Below are 22,730 nucleotides of genomic sequence, written 5' to 3' on the forward strand. Positions count from 1 at the left end.
AGCAAACGTGTATGGCACCACAATGTTGCCACTTTTGTTTTTTACATTTTAGTTATATACATGTATGAACACCATGTGAATGTTCAGCCAGCATACCAAACAGGAAGCACACGGGTTCTAGGAGCCTTAGAGGAACAGCTTTTGGTGGGAAATGCGCAAACCAACCACAGAACAAAACCAAACGACCCTGTGAAGATGCTGACTAAAGTTGCTAAGAGTGTCATTCTCAGTGAATCAGTTCCTGTGCCGAAATGGGCTGAGAGGCTACTCGGAAGAAAAAAATAAATAAAAATACAGGAACAAAGTTGATCTTTATGTAGGCATGCCTTGTGATCAAACTAAAATGGAAGTAATTGCTATATTTTAAACCACAAACTAAGCTTGCAAGCCCAAGAACACCACCCATACTGAAGTACCAGGATGGCAGCAACATACGATACATACCATCAGTGGATCATTTATGTTATTTGACGATTTATTTTCAGTTACAATAACCTTGACAATACATCGGAAATCTTTACAAAATGCAATCTACTGGATTATTTTTATGTATCTTTGTGAAAACTAGAAACAGCTCAGTTTGGACAAAACAGGCCTGAAATGTTTTAACCTATTAGCATTGCAGCTTATGATTTTAAGATTCGTTTCCAGCTCATTTTTTTTATCATGAAAAGAACAAATTGTGGAATGTGTAAAAGGATAATAAAGAACAGCATTGCCAATCTCTCCAGTCTCTGAGATTTCTTTATTGAATTAAGCACCAGCCCAATATGATCAACATCCAGACAAGTGAACATATAATTTTTTTTTTTTTTAAGTCAAACAGTATAAAACTTTAACAGAAAATTTAAACTCGCTTTATTCCAGCCTCTGTGTCCCTTTTTGTTCACTGTCCAGGAGCAGAGAGACTTTTGTTCATGAACTGCTTCTTCACAAAGCACAGCCACCACTGAAAAACAGAAATTAACATCAGTTAGGACAACCAGTTAAAGCACTGGCATTCTTGAACGGCAATCGCAATCATTTTTTTAGGGGCTACAAGTCTAGTCAGTCAGTCAGTCATTTGAAATATAAAACAAAGCTGTTTAACGTGATTTCCAATTATATAAAGGAAAAGGAGTACAGAGACACAGCACGCTCAATGCCAATTTTAACCCATTCATTATCTACACCCGCTGATCCGTGCAGGGCCGCGCGGGGGAGCTGGTTCCCATCTTTAATTTCAGTTGACATAGGTATTTAATTTTTTCCTCTGAAAAAAAAAACATTTTGAAAACCTTCTCTTTTAAAGACTCTACAAAAAAAGTTTTGGTTTAACAAAAAAACAAAAAAAAAAAAACAACGGATTAGTTACACATCTTCAAGGTTTTCTAAATATAAATCCTCAAAGTACAGAATTTGAGTTCTGCAAGGGCTATAAAGACCTTTCTTTCTATACATTTTAACTCAGATGGGGAAACATCTTTATTTGTATGCAGGAAACGAACATCATCATTAAAAATATCTGCTTAAGTCATTTAATGTTGTGACATCATGAATTTAGAGGCAGAATAACCGGCCTCTTCACTATGTCTAGTTTCAGGGCGGACCTGTAGCAGGAGACCACATTGTAACCCAAACGGCAACACTCGACGAACTGAAGGGAACCAAACACAGACAGACACAGCGTGGCCAGCTTTGCCAGATGATATTTGCTTAGCAGCATGCTTCATATCCACTGCACATAAACTCTTACACTTCAGCATTTTTAACCTGTTTTTTCTGCTGAGCTAATGAACTAAGTTTAAAAGCTCAACACCAGCAGAAACATCAGCGACTGAACCGCCTTCTTCTTTTATCTTTCAGTCTAGGTTAGCTTTATTTAAAGTAAAAAAAAAAAAAAAAAAAAAAAAAAAAAAAAAAAAAAAAAAAAAAAAAAAAAAAAAACAGCTGGGGATACTTATACATATCTGCTCTCGTTTTAGTCACTGATCAATCTCATTTTGGGAAATCTTTCCTACCTGAACCCATCTCTGCAAACAACGTACTATACGACATGAATGACTAGCTCAGTATTGTGAAAAATCAGAAAAAATGTTGATGGGTCACAATAGGCACCAACACGTCTTTCTTAGGCATTTAAAGAATTAAAGTATTTTCACAACCACTGCAGCAAAACGATGGAGGCTCATTTTTAATAAGTTAACTTTTGATACCAGAAAGGAGACTTAAAATAAAGCCAAATTATAAGACTTACCTTGCTGGGTTTGTCTGTTTGCGGGTCAAACACACGATCACATAGCCTTAAACCAGTCTCCTGGCGAAGCTGCTGCAGGTACGACCTCATAGTCTCTGAGAAAGAAAAACAAATATGATTTACTTACAGTTTTTTGGCTGTGTTGCACAGGAACAGCTCAACAAATCAAGACGTATGTTGCTTTATTCTGCAGCAAGAATTGGGCCGGGCATTTTCTCTGCAACTTTTTTTTTCTCAACACAATCTTTTTTGTCTCACCGTCCTCTTGCTTGTTTGCGGGCTTGGCATACATAGCATTAAGAGGGAAGCCAGGTTCTCCAGGAATGGGAAAGTTTGTGATGCCCAGAGTGTACATCTCCTTCTCTCCTTGGCTCCTGGAGCTGCACTGCAAAGATTCACACAAAATCCCAAAACGGATCATTTTTAAAAGGTCAAACGTGTTTCAATCAGCCGCTTCTTCTTCAAAGCATGCAAAAAATAAATACAAAGGCTTGTCAGCTTTAACAGAAGCATTAACTGCTGCTATATATTTAAAAAACATGTACCAACTGTTCATGCCGCACAGTAAAAATTTACCTTCTGTAGCTTTTTCAGGCATTCAGAAATGTAGAGTGTAACATAGATCAGTGTCCTGTCAGCCTCGTTCTGAAAAACACATTTAGATCATTGAATTAACATTAAAAAACAATTATGTAGAGCTGCACAATATATGGGTTTGCTACTGCAGTGTGCACAATACCGCAGCTGCCAGGGAGTGCTTGGATGCAGGTTGAAATATTTCAGATGTCATCCACTTAAACTGCTTACCAATAATATATTTGGTCAGTTGGAAAGACTTTCAGTGTCTTTTATGCAAACAGCGGACATAATCTTTAGGCTGAGATGCTCCAGCTCAAGAAGAGTAATTTGAATTTGGTGGTTATGGAAAATAAGGAGTGAGGGAAATATCTGTAAATTGCATGCTGTATTAATGCCCCAATTTTTAACAATTACAATACATATTTTTTCTAATATCATGCAGACCTGCTACTTTCTATGCAGTATACATCCCTTTGATTTTTATTTATTTAGCCTGAAGATCACAGAAAAGGAACAACCCAGACCAAACAACAGAACACTGGTCACATCAAGGAGAGGACGGCAGCTCTAGCGGAGAACCATCAGACCTCTGAGATGACTGCTGGCGGTGTTAGTGAGCAGAAGGTTTATCATGTTAGAAAATGTGTAATTTTACAGAGCTTTTTAACTTTTTATGTGTCCTCAGATTGCATTATTAAAAATCAATCACCACTCTCTAAACGTTCTTCACTGAAATGACTGCAGGAATAAAACAGGATGTGAGAAAACTAAATTTAGACAGGCATACACTTTGAGTTGCATGACGGGCAAGTGCCTCTGAGTAGGGTTTTGACAGCGATGTTACTGTAGTGGAGTTAAATCCTAGGGCGGTACGATTTTGCCAAAAAACAAAATGGTGATATGTTTCACCCATTATTGCGATTTAATTTTGAATTTTCTCTGCATTAAGCACAAGCAACAAAACTGCCTTTAGAAAAAGATGTTTGTAAACAAGGACTATTTAAAACAAGAAATGTAACTTATTTATTAATCAGAATGTTTTCAAGAGAATAGCTTTGCGAGTTAGACATCAATCCTTGTTGAACAAAGTACAACCAGCAAACAAGTCTATGTATTAAACTGTTGGACGTGCACTTAATGCTATGTTGAGATTCCTGAGATTTTCTGGTAAAAACAGTATGATTATATAAACTCTAAAACAAATAATAAAATTAGATTATCTCACTGCTGCAACTCTCTTCCCTTCCATGTGGAGGCAAACCCACTGTAAACATTATACCGACACCTATAGAACATTTCTGATCTATTAATTGTTACATAACCAGAAGTTGCAGACCTCTGCTATTTGGAAATTTTGTCTTTTAAAATTGCGATTATATTGCAAATGGGATTAATTATACAACGCTACTAAACCCTTATAAATAAATTACGGATTGATGATATTTAGATTAGTAAGACTTGCAGAGCCATTACATTAATCACTAACATAAAGTAGGCTATTCCAGTGACAGCTGTTTGAAACCAACATGCTGGTGCACAACCTGTATGTCAAAGTAACCATGCTGGTCAGAAGTGGAGCAAAACCTATAATGTCTAAATGCTGGCAGATATATATTTTTAATCACGAGGGGGTTTTCCCAGCATGTTGAAATACATGCAGACTGCACTCGCCACAGATCGGCTTTTATTCCACAGTCGAGTGTTAGTTTGTCAAATCTCCAATATGCTGCACTCAGAAAATATTTCTCCCAATTTCCTCTTCCTCACTGGACAAACTAGCACATCACTGTTCACCTAATGAACCCAACTATGAGCTGGAGACACTACCATTACTGATTTCTTCCAGAGTGGCCATTGTGTTATTCACTGACCTCTTAGGTTACCATTCTGTATTTAACGTCTGTCTTTGGAATCTTTCAGTTTCTTTATTGGCCGTCTTATACTCCTTTTTTAAATTCTTGACTTCAGATATGGCAATGATTACAACTAATGTGGGAAACAAGCACAAACACAACTAAAAAGGCAAAGTTGCAAAAACTATATATGCCTTTAAAAATCCAGGGGGACTGAACGGTGTGTGTTGTTAAGAGGGTGAAAGGTATGAGACGAGGCAAGACGGGGCATGTGGAGAAGTTTGAATTACACAGCTGCTACACGAAACAGAGATTACAGAAGCATAGGCTTATTTATTTATATGCATCATTATTCAACTTTACTTGGTTACACAAATAAATTACACAATACATTTAAAGCTTTTTTGGGATATAGATATATTTTTGTCTTTTTTTCTTAAGTGCCTAAACGGACTGTGCGTAGCTGAAGGGGAACACCAAACGTTAATCAGCATTACAGTAAGAGGATCGAATGGTTTAAAAAAAGAAATGGAAAGAAAAATCACATTTTGAAATCCTTTTATTATCTTGATCTCTTACCTTGATTTCATAATTCTTAAAGAAAACATTGGCCTTGAAGTAGTAGATTGCTTCATCGATGATGTCAGAATCTCCACCTGAAATAATAATAAAAATAAATACATGTGTTTTGAGTGAAGGACATAGCATCCCATTTCTTATCATACACCTCTCAGTTGTTTTGGTGCTGATCACTATCGACTTTTTTAATCTGAGCCATTAGAAAATGAGTTAATGCACACAAGGATTTGTCAACTGTACAATTATGAGATGTAAAAATCAAAAATCAGAATGCAGAAGTTAGAGGAAAGGTGCCTCTTAGGTTTGCACTCGTCAGACCATATAAGGAAGTGAAGCGCAGTCAGGAATCAGGAACTCAATGCATGCAACAACAAGGCACATCTCTGCAGAAAGCCCAAGACTAAGCAGATAGGTTTAAAACAACTAAGGATGAAGGATCCCTTACCATCTCCTCTTGCTGGTCCTTTGAACTGTGTTTTGATGGGGAGCAGGGCCATGTTCCCCACCAGCCTGGTTTCAGGGACCATCAAGCTTGAGTGATAAGCCTGGGGGGAAAAAAACGAGAACTCCTGTCAACTGACTGTGTGTATCAGGTACATTTGGTTATTTACAGCCACCCCGAAGAAACGCGGACTTTATCCGGGGTAAAAAAGAAAACATGATTCAAAACTCGAGTTATATAAAGTGAAACAACATAGCTAAATTGGTGCACTTTCGCAAGTAAAACACCAGCAAATATGAACCAAATGCTAACGTAGCTAGCCTCCTGAGCTAGAGATTCGTCTCCAGAGCTAACGTTACCCGGAAGGTTGTCTTACCGTCTGGTTGCGCATTTCTAAAGATGTTTAACTCCTCTCCATCAGCTAAAAGCTCACACTTCTCATTTATCGCACAGAATATACTCACCGGCATGTTGAATGAAACATATAAGTCCAACTGCTCAGCTGTAAAAAATGTACAGGCACCCAGGAGCCGCTGCTTCCGCTTGTCCCACCCTTCAGCATTACAGGAAGTGGCCACGTGTCATGTGGCGTTGCAGCCACGTGGGGGCGCGCGCACGGCTCTTTCCTCCCCCGATATATATATATATATATATATATATATATATATATATATATATATATATATATATATATATATATATATATATATATATATATATATATATATAAATTAATAAATAAATAACAGGCGAGTTGTCCATTTTATCTAACGTTTTATTTAAAAAATATAGTTCAATAATAAATCTTTCAAATACCAAAGCTTTACACTTGTACAACACTCTAAAATAATACAACATCATCTGGAGTTTTTTATAAATTGTATAAGTTATATAAAAAGGAAAAAGAAATCTTTTATACAAGTCCAGTCAGTTTTTCAACAAATATTCATACAATTATATCCAACATGGCCTGCGTGCACAAAACACTTGTTTATCTTCAAACTCCACTTGTTTATCTTCAAACTCCACCACTCCACGGTCCTATTAATCCTCAGCTGCTGACTTTGTCTTGAAATATTTCATCATAATTTAGGTTGGACTGCTCTTCATCAACCTCCTGTCAATAGGGAAAACATAAAAGTATGAATTATGACACGCACGCACACACCCACACATTATATATATATATATATATATATATATATATATATATATATATATATATATATATATATATATATATATATATATATATATATATATATATATATATATATATATATATAATGACTGCTTTTTTGCTTTTTCATTTAAGTGCCCATGTTTTGTTATTTTACCTTAGGTTCCTTAACCTCCAGGTCTTCTCCATACTGTATGGAGAAGTCGATGTGCTGCAGGACTATATTAATTCCCTCCTCATCTGTGCGGTCAAAAGGCAGGAATCTTACCATGCTGTAGTCATCTATCTGGAGACAAAAACAGTTCCTTTTAGCATAAGCAGCAATAATCTCATTAAACACACAACTAAGACCAGACTTACCAAACCACAAATTGCTTTGGTTAGCTTCTTGAACTTTTTGCTTCTGAAAGTCCCAGAGTTATCTTCCATCATGGAGTACATGTCTGGGTCCAAGTACCTTGTAAACATATAAAGAATGGGATTTTAACACTTGTTTTGAAGAGAACGATAACCGAGGTCCATAACTATCAAGAAACAGAACAGGCAACGTACAGTTGAACTCTGACAGATGAAAAACATCCTCACTGAAGTTGACAAGTAGACCTTTGCTACAAGTATTTGATTGAAACGTAACATTCCCATATATGAGTTTGTGTTTTATTCATAAATAACTTACTTTTCAATTTCCTTCTTGGCTTTTGGCCCAAGCAGATCCATTTTGGTCATGATGTTTACTTGAGGAATTTCTAATGACACCATGGCACTCAGTGCAGCCATAACCCCGGAGATGAACTACAGTTCAAACAAGGGAAACATCCGTGTGAATCAGACAAAGCAGGTGAATTTGAATAGCACCTTGAATAATTCAAAGTGCTTCAGAGGAAAATAAAGTAACGTGTAAAAAAAATTGCATTTAAATAATTTAAAAACACATAGCTCCAACAGAAAAGAAGAGGAAAAAAAAACAACTGAGAGAAAGTTACCTTAAAAGATTCGACCATAAACTGGGAGTCTACTAAAAAGACCCCGCAAACCCGAAACTCCCACTGCTGGAGCTGCTCCACCAGCTGCCTCATCACAGGGAGGTGTGTGTAAAGTTCAATCTGACCTGTTAATGTGGGAAAACAGCCCAATCAGTCATGAAAACTAACACTTTCCCATTAACAAGATCTAAGGTGCACACACCCTTACTAAAACAGCAGATTCTTATCATATAAAACCAGTAAAACTTTAATGTGACCTATACCCTGTGCAATTCAACTGAAACATTAATTGATATAAAAGTAAATGTAAAAGATCTTAAAAAATTGAGCTGCACAAGTTTGAGCATTCTAAAGATAATACTTGGTGGAAGCACCTTTAGTTTCAGTCTTTGGTAGCGTGCCACATTTTGACTTGTTAAAACTTCCCAACTCTTACCTTGAAACCATTCTCCAAATCTCTTAGACTGTCAGGATATCTTTGTTCCACAGTCCGGTGACCACAAAGATTTGTCCATCAGATTTAGTACAGCAATATGACTAAATGTGTGGCACTAGCACTTTCTATTAACAGTTAGACAAGAAATGGTCAGAATGAAATGCTGCAAAGATCCTAAGGTTGGGAACTGAATCCCTGATGGCTGCGATTAGGACCAGCGACCTCCGAATATGGGGTGCCCTCTCAATCACTCCACCCCACAACTTTCATTTCCTTCTGGTGAAGCCTTTTTTGTTGATTTGGATGCATGCTTGGGCTCATTGTAATGAATAAAAAGAAACATTTCTCTTTACCTTCAGCATTCTGACATACAAAAGGCTTATCAATCACTGCTGACCGGTATAAGGAACTGTTCATAATTTCATTCATCTTAACAACAAAAAAAAAAAGCTACCACTGAGGAAAATAATCCCAGAGCACGATGCTGCAACCACCATGTTTTACGCTGCATACTTTTGCGCTAAGCATAGGTTTTAGGATTATGACCCAATAGTTCAAGCTTGATCTCAGCAGACCTTAACATATTCTCCAACAAGGTATGGGGAGATTTTAGCCACATCTGGATGTTTTCTTTAAAAGAAAAGGATTCCGTCTTGCAACCTTACTGCTGACATATGGAGGACAGAGGAGATTGCTGTCACTCCTGCAACACAAGAAGTACTTGTAAGAAATTCCAGCAGCTCCTTCATTGTTACTGTTGGTGTCTTGGAAGCTTCCCTGACCGGTTTCCATCTTGTCTGTCCATTTCCCACTATGATTGAAGGCAGGTGTCAACCCAAGAAAACTGAACATTTAAATGGAATCAAAAGCTGTTTAAACAACATACTACTTTAAAAGGTATGTACATGTGCTACGATTTCAGTAGACATTTTATTTTTTTATAGTTTTCTTCCTAACAGGTTTGTGTGTGTTTCAGTTTAATTGTACAGGGTATGTGACACGATAAAGGTGGGATATTTTCTAAATGGTTCATCACGGTGTCATAGCTTTCATTACATAAATCTAGCATGACAGTTAAAATTGGTTATTTGAACACACTCCAAACTGATAAAGTTCCGGGATTCATTAAACCCCGACTCCCCAGCAGAACATGTACCTGGACAATCGAACAATACGTAGTCATCTTCTACGTGGCCCAGGCTCTCCGCCAGCCAGTCGAAGTTGTTGGCAAAGTACTCCATGCAGAAGACCAGGCCTCCGTTTGGGCCAAACCTCAGAGAGTCATCCTCCATCACGTCATCCACCTGGATGAGTTCACGGATGTCTGAGAAAACACACACACAATACGGCTTACAGGTCCGTCCGTCCGTCCGTCCGTCCGCCCGCCCGTCCGTCCGTCTTACAGGTGTTACCGGCTTACAGGTGTTAAATGCATTAACAATTACCAGAGAGATCTATTTTTTTTTGATAGATAATACTTTGAGGACACCTTCTACAAATCAAAGCACTATTGTATTTACTAATCAAATTAACTGCCTCCAAAGTAGTTATTTAAACAGTCTATTTGAATGTTTTAGAGTTCTCATACATACTTCATTTAATCTTTTTAATACTTTCAGAAACTAGAATGTTTTACATTTTCAGTCTATTTTGTTATACTATGAGAAAAGGATCGCTTTAATCAGGTAACAACATCGAGTCAGTGAAAGTCGTGGGATATTGATCTGGTCAGTAGTACACGGGGTTGTTAGCTGTCCTGGTGTTCATGAAATTAACAACAGGCACAGTGAAGGACAATCAGAAGACGCTAAACCCATGAAGGGGTTTGCAGCTGGAGTCCACTGACATTTTTGTTCCCTGCTCATTTTTTTGACTGCTTTTCAGTAGTTTTGCGTGAAGCCATACCTGGACCCTACAGACGTTTCCCAGGCATGGCAGATCAATACGTGCTATTGACAGAAGGTTTACTGTGTCCCAGCAGTCTCATGAAGGAGACTCCAGGAGACAGGCAATTACTTTAGCAGAGCTGGACAGGGCCTTTTGAGGTCCTTTAAAATATGAGCAGTATCTGTTTTGTGCTAGAGCCCTACAAAGTGACGTCTGGTGGGCCACTAGCATGAATGTCTCTGACCAAACCATTAGGAACAGACTCCCTGAGGGGGGCCTCATGGTCCCATGTACTCTGGAAGGCCCTGTGCTCCGTGGAGCTGGACTGGCGTTTGCCAGAGAACACTGGAATCGGCAGGTTCTCCACTGGCGCCCTGTTCCTCTCCCGGGTGAGAGCAGATTCACTCTGAGTTCATGTGACAGGCATGAAGGGGTCTGGAGAAGCTGCGGCGCACGTTATGCTGCCTGCAGCGTTGTTCAGCAAGATTGATTTAGTGGTGGGTCAGTGTTGGTCTGGGGAGGCGTATCCATTGAGGAGCACAGACCTGTACAGGGTAAACAATGGCACCAGGGCTCACGATTCAATTCGATTCAACATCCATTCGACTTTGTAAAGTGCCTTGAGACGAAACGTGATGTGAAATGGCGCTATTTGAATAAGTTTCATAAACTTATGTGGCATCCTTTTGTTCCTAACACATTAGGATTCATCCAGCACGGGGCCAGTTCTACAGTTCTGCTGGGGTAAGAAGAAGCATTGCCCCCCCCCCCCCCCCACCCCCCAAACTAAGCCCTAACCCCTCAAACAGATCAGCTGGAAAAAATAACAGCTTTGTTATCTCTGCATGGGTCACTACGTCCGTGTATTCCGTTATTTACATGTGGTAACATGTTTTTCCGAGCCGTCTTTAAACGCACCATTAACAAAGTCTCAACTCCCCTAACACTGACGGGAGACGTGCCGCTGAGCAGCCCTTCAGGATGTTGAGCAAACCAGCCAGAGCCAGCCAAGGGCAGAAAACCTTAACGCCCCAAATAAAACATGTAAGTTGAGTAATGGTTTTGCATGCATGATGTAGATTTTAGCTAAAGGATGACTCTTTAATACATGTCAGTATATCACGTTAAGCTAGTTAACAAGATTCCTATTGTTACCTGTGTTGCATCCCTTGCTAGTTAGTTCATAGTGAGAATAAACAGACTCATGTTTAATTTCTGTATAGAACTTGCGCTCACTGTGGCTTTCCACATATTTAAAATAAATCCTTATTGCCACAATAGAAAGAGCAGAAGCCCGCAGCAGTAGACAATGATGCTGGGTGTTCACAGGTAGGGAGAGATTACTACTTGCTGAGTGAAAGATATCTGTCTTTAAGGAGAAACCAAGCAGTTATCAGGAGAGGGTTTTCACAGATATTTCAGAGTAACTCTCATTCACACTCTAAAATATTTTCAATCTGTATTGTAGTAGTTAGGACTGGGTAAAAGGCCACGTGTCAGGGCAGGGACCAGGCAGCAGCACTGGTTGTCAGGGAGAGCCTGCAGACAGTGACAGAGCAGGGGATGGATCTTTATTTGATTTATTTATATTTTCAGATTTTTATTTCATTATTTGCATTCTTAAAGGAAGCAGGAATACGTCATGCCACTCTTCTTTATCTTGATTAATCTGTTACATTTGACGAAAATGTGGATTTTAGTATTGCATCACTTTCAACGTTCATGCCAATAAATGATGTGGCTCATAACCCTGCTACCTTGTCACTCCCGTTTTATATCGTCTGATATCTAATAATTTTCTTACAGGGGTGGGTTTTTTTTACTGCTTGTCACCTCAAGCAGAATTCGGCAGCTAAAGCTTTAGATTTTGTTAATTTAAAGAGCTCAAGCTATTATGACGGTCCTGTGCTGAGGCTGTTGTTGATAATGTGGTTCCTTAGCCGTTAAGGAGAGGTACGATTCAAAGCATCCTAATCAACGTTTTTTTGTGACAATTCATGTTGCGAGATACTTCATAACAACAAAAAGACACGCAAGTACAGCATCTATTTGTCCTGTCAACCTTGTGATGCTTTCCTGTTTTTTTTTTCATCTCTCAAAGGTTCTGCCCTGCAGTGCTTAACACAGACTTTCACACTAGAGACCCATGTGAAAAACCCCAGTGACACACTCTAGTTCTGTAGGCTGATTTGACGATAAACAACGGTTTTAAACTTTTTTTTAATTTTTTTTTTACTTTCCACTCTGATCTCAGTTACTTTTAAAGAGCTCTTTGTGTTTCTGCATCAACCTTTTCCCCTCAGAGACCCTAAGAGCTATACCAGCAGGAGTGTTGGCTCCAGATGGGACACCCAAGTTGGCCAGGGGTAGATCTCTTGGATGTTGGACACAGCTTACTCTATTTTTACGCACAAATCACCAACTAAATAAATTTGCTGGAGCCTAACGTGATCACATAATAACATAATGATAACGCCTCTGCGTGCCACCTCATATACGTATGTGTGCCTAGATCCGGCCCTCACTGTAGTCAGGATGGATGAATTGCTGTTTTACTCTTTTATGAAATCAATCTTCAGTGGTAATATTGTAGATGTTATAGTGTACTAATACTTAATATACTGAAATACACGAGCTTTAATGGAGCTTATGTAAAAAAAAAAAAAAATCTCCTGTACCTTTCGCCTTTAAGTTTCAATACACATCAAAGAAAAATAAATGAATTATAGGCAGTGGTATTTCTCTAATTTAATTCTTATATTTCCACAGTCGGACATTCATCCAAAGTATAACTTGCCTGCCATCACGGGGTAACTAAAATACTCAGCAGCTGGGTCCAGGTTGACCACCTGAACTGAGCGGTTTAAGGACTCTGCATGTTGAACCATGGTGGAGCAGTAGGTACTCTGAGGGGGGAAAGAAAAGCACAGAAAATGCAGCAATAAATTTGACTTTGTGTGGAAGACAGGACAGCCTCATGCCGTTGCATCAACACGTTAGCCGTTAGCATAGCAAAGCGTCTGTCTCAGCACATCATCGTGTTAGTTACCTTGCCACTTCCAGCTGGACCCATAACTAACTGCGCATATCGAGGCATATTCTACCTCTGGTACAATGTGCCCGTCTTAGTAAAGTTCGCCCTGTCTGCTTATCCACGTTAGCTCGCTTACTACACCTTGGGTACAAACACGGTAACTACGTCTACCTCTTCGTTCGAGAACACCACGCTATAGGCACCGCTACTGCCATCTAGCGACAAGACTCGGAATTACAACTCTCACGACCTCTAATCCTAACAAGTAAAATTGTGCCGATATTTCCGAGGGTCAGTTTTATTTTTGTTAATGATTACGTGAATTTATTTTTTTAAATGGGTGATTTAAATGTTTCCCCTCTTTATTGTTTTCGAAACTGGAAGTATGAAAATTTAAAGAAGTACATGCCCGGTTTGAGTTGTACATATACGTAGTTTGAGATGTATTTGTTAAGTGTCTTGAATTGTATTTATTCATTTATTTTCCTTTTTGCCTATTCCGTGAGCAGCCCCGGACTGCAGACCGCAATGCATCACCTTTGGCCAGCTTTTTTATTTTATTTTTTATTTGAATGAGGGTTTTTTTCCCAGACAGACCAACTAATCCCACCAACTAAAAAAAAAAACTGATCGACAAAATTACGAGAAAATCACAATCAACACATGCATATTCACTGGTATGATCACTAACGCCACCTCACATATCTATATATGAACTTGAATATAAATAGAAACTACTAATAAAAACAAAAAAACTAAATCCATGAATTTGTAACTAATATATATATATATATATATATATATATATATATATATATACCCCTCCCCGATATGAAGAGACACATAAGTATAAATGTTGGATGGTGACACACCAACGGTGACTAAATGCACCAACAGCGGACTATTCCACTGTCCCTTCTGTACTTACAAGGCTGCAGAACCAATGATTGACAACCATATGAAAGACCATTCCTCAGTAAAATGAGTCTGTACATTTAGTTCAGGCCCATTATAAAAGCTTTTTATTTGTGGTTGCAACCTCCTTCGTTATTCAGTTTCAAATTTGTTCCAAGTGTTTTGTTCCAAGTTATGTAGCATCATCAATCTTTAAAAAGTAGATTTAGTACTTTTATTTACTTACGCTTACTCTTTGTTCAGACACATTGCTGAAAGCCTGTCCGATGAATATGCATGTGTTGATAGTGATTTTCTTGTCATTTTGTTGATCACTTTTTTTTGTTGTTGTTGGTGGAATTAGTTGGTCTGTCTAAAAAAAAAATCATCCAAATAAAAAATAAAAAAAGCTGGCCATAGGTGATGCGTTGCTGCTTGTGAATGTGCTGATGAATGGCATCCGCCACCAGATGGCGCCCGAAATGGAGTCAAGCGGGGATTCCGCTTCGCGATCTGAGTTGAAGCGTTAGCTCTCACTCCGGGACACTAGGTGGCGGCAGTGCGTCCTAGCAGAAAGAGGTGAACAAGGAGAAGGAGGAAGTAGAGACTGAGGAAGAAAACAAGCTGCTTTCATCGTGCAACACAGCAGCTGTTTGTGCAACGATGACTGATGTGATCTCACTCTCTAATATCAAATAAGCTTTTACCGGAGATAGTAAAATGTCTAGACGGGATGATCGGAGTTGACGGGTGAAGGTGAACTTCTTATGTGTAGGTACCCTGCACTGGTAAATTTAGCGTGTCATTTATATTGTAATGTTTTTAAGTTGTGCTGCTGCACTAAAACGGCGTAATTATTTGCCTCCTTTGCAGCTACTGTGTAGGAGCGGCCTTGGTTTGGTAAAAGTTCAGCTCCCTGATAAAACACACGCCCATTTTCTCCGTCCTTGGTGTTTAAACACCTCTTTTCAAAGCGAAACGTAATAGCGCTGGTGTGTTCACAGGTGTTAAACCGCCCCTCACTAACGAGCCGAGCTCATTTGGTTTTTAAATCTATTAAACCAGAATATCCTAACAGTGACGCAACCAAGCCCACCAAAATGCAACATAACGAATTAACTCTCGTTTTAGTTTTCAGACAGCTTGTTTATGCAGTGAAACGTTACCATTGTTTCTTTTTTGGGTGGCAATAAGATAATTTAATAAAAACATGTTTAGAATAAAACGCTAATGTTGCTTGTTTTTCCAATTTTTACTGTTCATTGTGAATATAGAGCTTGTCAGGTTTACAAAAAAAAAAACGTTCTGCTTATTACTAATGTTTTTTTTTCTAAATTAAAGGTCAAAGAAAGCTAAAGATGCTAACCTAACTTATGTCTTCTCTTTTTGTTTTTAAGAGTTGCAGGCTATGAGTGTGGATAATGGAGTCTGGTCAAGGTGGGGAATTGGACTACCTGATCCAAGATGAGGACACCATCATAGAGGGCGTTAGCAACCAGGTCTTGTTAGTTGTGGTCGTCAGTTTCACCTTCCTTGCTGGCATCCTCACTTTGCTCTGCAGGTAAACCACTAACTAGTTAAGAACAGATATTGAAGACTTTGTTTTTTGGAAAATTGTTTATTAACCTAAATGATTGATAAATCATTAAATCTCTGAAAATATAGCAATATATTCCTTCTTCTTGCCTATTCACATTTCAGAAAATTCTCTAAAACCCATAGAAAGATGCCTTGCAAACCAATTGTAAACGCAAAGATCACATGTGCAATCTCATCCCTGCAGTCATGAAAATCACCCAGACCTGATGGTCTTCCAACTGTGTTCTATTTGATCTATTCACAAAGCCCAAGCTCTCAACCTGTTGGTTCAATGCAGTACTAACCAGTTGCCACACTGAAAATCTCTCATGTTGACCCAATAACGATGTATTTATTAAAATTTTCTATAGTATTTGAAGTGACTTTTTAAACCATTTTCAAAAGAAATATTTAATCATCCTGTGATATGTGTTTTCAGAGTCTCTATTCTTGTGTTATCAAGCAACTTCTTTTGTCCTTTACAGACACGAAGAGCAAAATATTCATCCTGAGAACCAGGAACATGTCCGAGCGGTCCGACAACAGCTCCAAACTGAGCAGGTAAGAAGGGAAACCCAGCTCATTTACTTCTAACTGAATTCATCTGGCAACTACAAACTAAACAAATACCATAAACAGGAACAAAGACTTGAAAAATCTGTTTGATTGCTTTACAATGATTCCGACAGATCAGAAATCTTTAATCTGAATATTTTAAACAAGTGTATAGCATAGCTTTTTGTAATTATTCTTGATGATTTTGCCTGGAAGAAGGAGAAGACAAGGTTTTCAGGGTTGATCAACCATATTTAAATTTTATTTGAGTGAAAAACTAACAGTTTACAGGTATAGCCTTTTTGGACTACCATGGTTACTATTATTTTGATACTATATTTGTCTTAAGTACAAGTGAATAAATTATTGTTGAAATTTTACATTTGTAATTGTATTTTCCCCCCCTTTAGGATGAAAATCCACAGGCAGAGGCTAGGCAGCAGTATTACACAGACATGTCTTGTCCGGTGTGTTTGCAACAGGCTGCCCTGCCCGTGGAGACCAACTGTGGACATCTTTTCTGTGGTAATTATGTGCAGTGTTTTTTTTAAATACATTTATTTCTTACTTGCATAATTAGCACAGTCAGAAACAGAGTAAATATTGTCATGGATGTCGTTTTTTAACATTTATACAACATCAATGTTCTCATTAACGCTGTTTAAAAAACAATTCTGCTTTACGTTTGCATAGGCTCCTGCATTATAGCTTACTGGAGGTACGGCACCTGGCTGGGTGCCATCCACTGCCCAATCTGCAGACAAATGGTAATTATTACCATGTCATGTTATAATCCTGTCATTGTTATCATGTTCTAATTCCTAACAGTGGAATTAACAGTGATATATCTCTTATGACACCAAGCTTTGCCTCACAACCACTCTTTGTAATTATATAAATAAAAAAGATGATCATGTGTCAGAGTATTGAATCACCTGCTGAAAACCCCTGAACTACTAATTATAAGAGATCTGTTATACTCGATCAGCCATTTGTCTAATGCCAGTGATACCTATTTTATCTATCTACTTTTTTTTTTCTTTTTTTTCTAGGTAACACTGCTGTTCCCATTATTTCACGAGCACACTGCTCCTCAAAGGGTTCAGGATGGCGAGGCAGAACCTCAACTTATTTTACAAGACATCAATGATTACAACCGTAGATTTTCTGGCCAGCCAAGATCCGTGAGTTCTTCTTTTTTCTTCTAAGATCTTTGTTCTTTTTTTTTTTTTACTTGGGCTGAATTTGTCCTGAGCAAAACGAATGTTCTTGTCATTTAAATGTAAATATCCTTTCAGATGTTTAGTCTTATTTATGTCGTGATATGACAAGATTTTTATTTTTTATTTTATTTAAACCTATTTTGTCAGTACTAAAATAGGATTATATTATTTTTCCTCGAAATGTTTTCACACCATTTGTTTGAAACTACTACTGATCTGTGCATAGCTCTGCAGTTTAGAGTAGCGTACAGTGCTGGTCATATTTATTTGCACACATGTGTAACTCTAAAATAAATCCATTCTTTATTGGAGTAGCATAATCTGACACGGAAACATGAAAAAAAATCCAACCTTTAATTTGAGTTACATAATAATTTTATTTTTTTACAAAAAAAAAACGAAGTCATGTTAATAAATAATTAACAAAATCACAACAGGCACTATTAGTACCTCTAACAATATACAACTTTATTAACTTTATAGAGTTCACATCACTGGTAGATTTAGGATTAAAGTAATCTTTAATTTTTCAACATGTTTCTTCTGAATGGAAGAATTATCAACAATTTGTAGGTTTAGCAAGAGTCCAAACTTGATTCTGACTGAGAATCTGTAGAGGGAGCTAAAGATTAGGATGATAACAAGGAAACTTTACAACTTTAGAGACTTTAAACCCAAAGATAAATAGTCCAAAATCGTGTCAAAACATGCACAAAGCTTGTCAGCAATAATAAAATGCATGGTTACTGAAATTCTAGGGTTGTCGAGTAGAAGATGATTAATTTTCAAGCTGCCATTTTTAATTTAGTTTAAATAAAAATAAACACATTTTCCCCCCAAAACTGATACTATTTATGTATGATTATCTTCAAAGAGATGTTAGTTTCATTTCCTGGCAGTACCAAACAACTTGGTTGAGTTATAATTTAAAATCTCTTATCTTTCAGAGGTACACATAGTTTAGTGATTATTTGTACAAAAATTTTAGTTTAATTTATCCTTTACGTTTTGTGGTTGATCAGTGTTATGTAGTAGTTAATTGCTTTCTTTTTCTCTGGTATAAATATGACATGGAACAGAGGTGCACTTAGGCCTGTCACGATAATCAATAAATCAATTAATCGCACGATACATAAAAACTATCTGCGTCATTTAATTTATCGTCTATATCGTCTCTGCCTGTGTTTTTCTGTTTCTATTGATGACGCTGGATGAAAAGGCTTAACTCCGGTGCTATCCACTGACCCCTCCCCTTCCTAATTTTTTTTAGGAAGGGAAAAATGAGGAGGGAGGAGGAGTGGACTATCGCATCAGGTAGTCAGTCAAAGAATCCTTTGATGGCAAACTTGGCCAAAAAAATACATGTGTATTTGTGCAACAAGCACCAGTTCAGAGAGAATGTTTGGTACAGCTGGACACATTGCTACTCTTGCTCGGAATCTGTCTGACTAAAGTAGTTACAGATCTGCTTAAAGATTGTTGAGGCATCTAGTCTTATTTAAGAATCTGCTTTTGTTACTTTGCATTTTTTTTTATAAAATGGCAGTTTTGCCTATCTTTTTTAAAATCTAATGATATACAGACTTCATTATCTGTACTCTTTTGGTTGAATGTAGTTTTTATTTCCACCATGGTTTTATCTTGTGTTTAGTTTTTATTCAAGTGTATTTTTAGTTAACAGAGACTAAGAGTCCATTTGATTTTTATTTCTCGTTTTATTTTGTTAACCAGTTCCAGTGTAAAGTGTGTTTATCTTTGGCAGGAAATCGCAAACATTATTAAGTAATTTCCATTAAATCAGTGCAAAAAGGTCTTCAAACAATATTACCGTTTATCGCAATAAGTTTTGAGACAATTAATCATTCAGAAAAATTTGTTATCGTGACAGGCCTAGACTATGTTTAGCCACTGGCCAGTAGGCTGGAGAAAGACCCTTATTTCTTTATCCTTCATGCACAGCGAGCAGGTTGGTAGAGAGGATGAAAGAAAATCTCCAAAAGTCGAGCCATAATCTGCCGTTATCAAACAGCATCTACATGCCAGCCATGTGCTTGTTGTGTGCGGAAAAGCACCACATATCCACTGTTAAGTATTATAAAGGATCTGTGATGCTGTGGGCCAAATGACTTAGAAACCTTTTAGGAGTGCATAGCATTTCAAACTCCTTAAAATATTACATTTTAAATAAAACTCCACTAAGCAACTGCAAATGGGTAATAACGCTGATTTATTTATTTTTTTAACCATGATATCGATCTAAAACATACAGGCAAATCCACTCAAAGATATTTCACCAGATAGAAACTTTGCCTCTACCAGTGAACATCTCATTCTACTGACCTAAATCATGCTGGAAACCTGTGGGTTGAGATGAGGAGAAGACAATGTAAGGGGGGGACCAAAGACTCTGGACAATGTAGAGAGATTGTTTGAAAATGAATGGTCAAAGATCCCTCAGTCTTTATTAGGGCTGGGCAATAAATTGGTTTAATTAATTTGCAATTTATTTAAGGGACAAGCGTGTAAGCAATTTGGCTTTAGCAAAAACATCAAGTACTGCTTTTATAAATACATATTCTGGCAAAGTCTAATAACCTCACATAAAAAATGAAAGCATTCTCATAACTTAGAATTAGTAGTTTATAAAGACATAGGTGTCAGTGTACCCACTGGGAGGCGCCATGTTGCGTTGCTATTTCTTATTTCAGAAGCCGAAAGGAGACAAACTGTCAGCCTTACGGTGTTCCCTATCCATCTTCTATATGAAGACGTGCTGTCAGTGGAGGAGTATAAAACAAGTGAAGGAGGCTGTAGCTCATTCTTTTCTGTTGAAATGGACGACCATCCATACTCTTTGCCCAGCGTGAGGGAAGAGAAAGTAACCAAGAAAAAAGATTCTGTATTGATGTAGCTATTATTACAAGGTGGAGTGGAGATAACTCTGAGGGAGCATTGTTTTGTTCGTCTCTCTGTTCCTGACGTCAGAGAGAGAGACGTCTCATTGGGCTGATTGAGCTTCCATGAAGAGAATAGCATTAAATGCTGAATATATGTTTTGGAAAATACATTGCCAAAATATTGTAAAGAAGAGTTTTTGTTTTGTTTTTTTACCATAAAATGAGATGCTTTAATTCATTAATTTCTTTTAAGTTAGCTTGATGTTACACAAGTTAAGTGAAGTCTGTTCTTAGCTCTTGGTGTTATACCACTTGCAGCAAACATTTAGTTGTTTTACAAGCATGTTTCACAGCTTATATTTAGATGCACTTTGAATTCAGGTCAACTCCCAGATGAAATGCTTGAAATGAAAGCACGTTTTAAAAATAATTTAGTTTCTTTTTAAAGTTTAATTTCTGTTAGTAAAAAGTACAATATTTGTACTTGTATGTAGATATGTACCCAGAGCCGCCCGTGAAACTGGACACTGTCTCTCTCCTCCGTTCAGGACTTAAAAGCTTCTGCGTTACATTAACGCACAGTTTACTGAGTGTATATAGCTTCTGTGTATATATATATACACATTTTTTTTTTTTGTCTGCACCATCAACACCAAGTCAAATTTCTTGTAAGTGCAAACCTATTTGGCAATAAACTTGATTCTGACTTATATTAATGGTTGGGTTTGTTAAAATTATTTTAATGTGGGTTTACAAAACTAAGAGGAATCTATCTCGGGGCTGTTTTACTTCCCTCGAAGGAAGCCATGAAATGTGTCCAGCCCTGCATTTAGAGGAGACCTTTAAATAATTTTAGACCACTTCTCTGTTTTGTCTGTCTGCAACTCAGCTTATGGACAGGCTGCGCGACGTCCCCACCCTGCTCCGCCATGCCTTCAGGGAGATGTTTTCCGTGGGCGGACTCTTCTGGATGTTCCGGATTCGAATTCTTCTCTGTGTCATCGGTGCCCTCACCTACCTGGCCTCGCCGCTCGACATTCTCCCCGAAGCTCTTTTTGGACTTCTGGGCTTCATGGATGACTTCTTCGTGATCCTCCTCCTGTTTGTATACATCTCGATCATGTACAGAGAAGTGGTCACACAGCGACTGAACGGCTAGGCCCTGAAACGGACATAGGGTGCTTTGGGAAAAGAGAATTAAATTTATGAAGTGGAGGTGTAAAAAAAAAAAAACTGAATTTAAGGGTATAAGGAGTTTGTTAATGAGGTTGGGTTTTCTCAGAGGGCTTTAATTAAATGGATCATGAGTTTCTCACTGGAAAGAGGCGAGCAATGCATTTTGAATGTTGACTTTTGTTATCAAAATTCCCCGTTAAAATTCATAAGTTGAATGAGTTCAGGTAAGCAAGAGTTAAGAATGAATCAAAGTGTTTAAACAAAGTACTGCTTCCAGACCTGCCCATTTTTGACAGTGCCATTCTGTAATGTGAATAACTGCATAATATGACAACTGTGCAATATATAACGACCTCTTGAAAATCTTGTATTTATGGGTTTAAAGGTAACATTTCCATCTGGGGTTTCAGTGTAAAAGAACTATAAAAGAGTACCTGTTTGAGCTTGTTTGTCATTACGTTGACCTGTAACTATGCATATTTTATGATGACTTGAAAAGCAGAGCTTGCTAAACAGGTTTGGAACAAAATATCTGAATCATTTATTTATGCCACAGTTTAAATTGAGTGATCAAATCTTGCTTCCTGCATGCATCCCGAAAATGCTTACCTAACCATTTTTTTTTAATAAGCCATTTTGAAAATATAAATGGGTAATCCTGGATAATTTTGAATGTAAATCCTCTGGAAATGAATGTGAAGTCACTTTTGTTAAGTTTACAAAAAATATTCTATTGCAAAAAGGTTCTTTGAGCTAGAAAATCTGATCTTAAATTCTTCAATTTGTGTCCTTTTGTATTGTGCTGTATTTAATTGTTGAAACTGGCTTGTACAATGCAGATCTCTTTTTGAGTAGGTTTTGTAAGAGGGGGAAATAACACTGTCTTATATGGTTATTTTTGACAGAAAACAAAGATCTATAATTATGTCTTCATTCAATCCTGTTTGCTTTTTTTTTTTTTTTACCCTAGTCTTTCACTTTTTGCTTTCAAATCCATATTTTGGGCCAGGTTTTGCTTGCATCATCTATTTTAATCCACACAGCTAAAGTTTATTTTTCTTTAGTGCAAATACAGTACAAGCCACATTGTGAAGAGGTGCAAAATGTTTTAAAATTTTATTTTTAATACTATGATAATCTCAAGCAATTTTTCAAAAATATCAACTTTACATTTAGGTACATTTCAAGAAAGGATTGC

The 22,730-nt window shown here is 37.5% G+C and overlaps 3 protein-coding genes across 3 annotated transcripts; 1 reads left to right on the forward strand and 2 right to left on the reverse strand.

The window, feature by feature from the left end:
- Positions 1 to 715: 715 nt before the first annotated feature.
- Positions 716 to 6,298, reverse strand: LOC118563924 (actin-related protein 2/3 complex subunit 3-A). The gene is made up of 7 exons (XM_036140158.1): positions 6,154 to 6,298; positions 5,693 to 5,792; positions 5,248 to 5,324; positions 2,813 to 2,881; positions 2,495 to 2,621; positions 2,237 to 2,331; positions 716 to 949 (listed from the first exon to the last, which is right to left on the reverse strand). Exons 1-7 carry the CDS (start codon positions 6,157 to 6,159, stop codon positions 887 to 889), a joined length of 537 nt encoding a protein of 178 aa, XP_035996051.1. The 5' UTR covers positions 6,160 to 6,298; the 3' UTR covers positions 716 to 886.
- Positions 6,299 to 6,563: 265 nt separating this feature from the next.
- gpn3 (GPN-loop GTPase 3) lies at positions 6,564 to 13,406 on the reverse strand. The gene is made up of 9 exons (XM_036140159.1): positions 13,225 to 13,406; positions 12,973 to 13,081; positions 9,445 to 9,612; positions 7,853 to 7,977; positions 7,546 to 7,661; positions 7,230 to 7,326; positions 7,027 to 7,155; positions 6,716 to 6,806; positions 6,564 to 6,678 (listed from the first exon to the last, which is right to left on the reverse strand). The coding sequence occupies exons 1-8, from the start codon at positions 13,270 to 13,272 to the stop codon at positions 6,741 to 6,743; spliced, it is 858 nt and encodes a 285-aa protein (XP_035996052.1). The 5' UTR covers positions 13,273 to 13,406; the 3' UTR covers positions 6,564 to 6,678; positions 6,716 to 6,740.
- A 1,261-nt stretch (positions 13,407 to 14,667) lies between these two features.
- rnf170 (ring finger protein 170) lies at positions 14,668 to 22,470 on the forward strand. Its single transcript, XM_021312954.2, has 7 exons — positions 14,668 to 14,874; positions 15,501 to 15,664; positions 16,167 to 16,242; positions 16,647 to 16,761; positions 16,930 to 17,003; positions 17,289 to 17,420; positions 21,246 to 22,470. Exons 2-7 carry the CDS (start codon positions 15,525 to 15,527, stop codon positions 21,513 to 21,515), a joined length of 807 nt encoding a protein of 268 aa, XP_021168629.1. The 5' UTR covers positions 14,668 to 14,874; positions 15,501 to 15,524; the 3' UTR covers positions 21,516 to 22,470.
- The last annotated feature ends 260 nt before the right edge of the window (positions 22,471 to 22,730 follow it).

The sequence above is a fragment of the Fundulus heteroclitus genome, chromosome 8 (genome assembly GCF_011125445.2).
Source record: "Fundulus heteroclitus isolate FHET01 chromosome 8, MU-UCD_Fhet_4.1, whole genome shotgun sequence".
Classification (NCBI taxonomy): Eukaryota; Metazoa; Chordata; class Actinopteri; order Cyprinodontiformes; family Fundulidae; genus Fundulus; species Fundulus heteroclitus.

Excerpts from the sequence above, each read along its gene's own strand:
- LOC118563924 (XM_036140158.1), bottom strand. Across the intron at positions 5,325-5,692 it reads AGGACCAGCAAGAGGAGATG|GTGGAGATTCTGACATCATC; the intron begins GTAAGGGATCCT and ends TTATTATTTCAG. Across the intron at positions 2,332-2,494 it reads CGCAAACAAGCAAGAGGACG|AGACTATGAGGTCGTACCTG; the intron begins GTGAGACAAAAA and ends TTTCTTTCTCAG.
- gpn3 (XM_036140159.1), bottom strand. The coding sequence starts at position 13,272 with ATGCCTCGATATGCGCAGTTAGTTATGGGTCCAGCTGGAAGTGGCAAG. Across the intron at positions 7,978-9,444 it reads CGTATTGTTCGATTGTCCAG|GTCAGATTGAACTTTACACA; the intron begins GTACATGTTCTG and ends CCACATTAACAG. Across the intron at positions 7,662-7,852 it reads TTATGGTCGAATCTTTTAAG|TTCATCTCCGGGGTTATGGC; the intron begins GTAACTTTCTCT and ends TTTGAACTGTAG.
- rnf170 (XM_021312954.2), top strand. The coding sequence starts at position 15,525 with ATGGAGTCTGGTCAAGGTGGGGAATTGGACTACCTGATCCAAGATGAG. Across the intron at positions 15,665-16,166 it reads ATCCTCACTTTGCTCTGCAG|ACACGAAGAGCAAAATATTC; the intron begins GTAAACCACTAA and ends TGTCCTTTACAG. Across the intron at positions 17,421-21,245 it reads TTTCTGGCCAGCCAAGATCC|CTTATGGACAGGCTGCGCGA; the intron begins GTGAGTTCTTCT and ends TCTGCAACTCAG.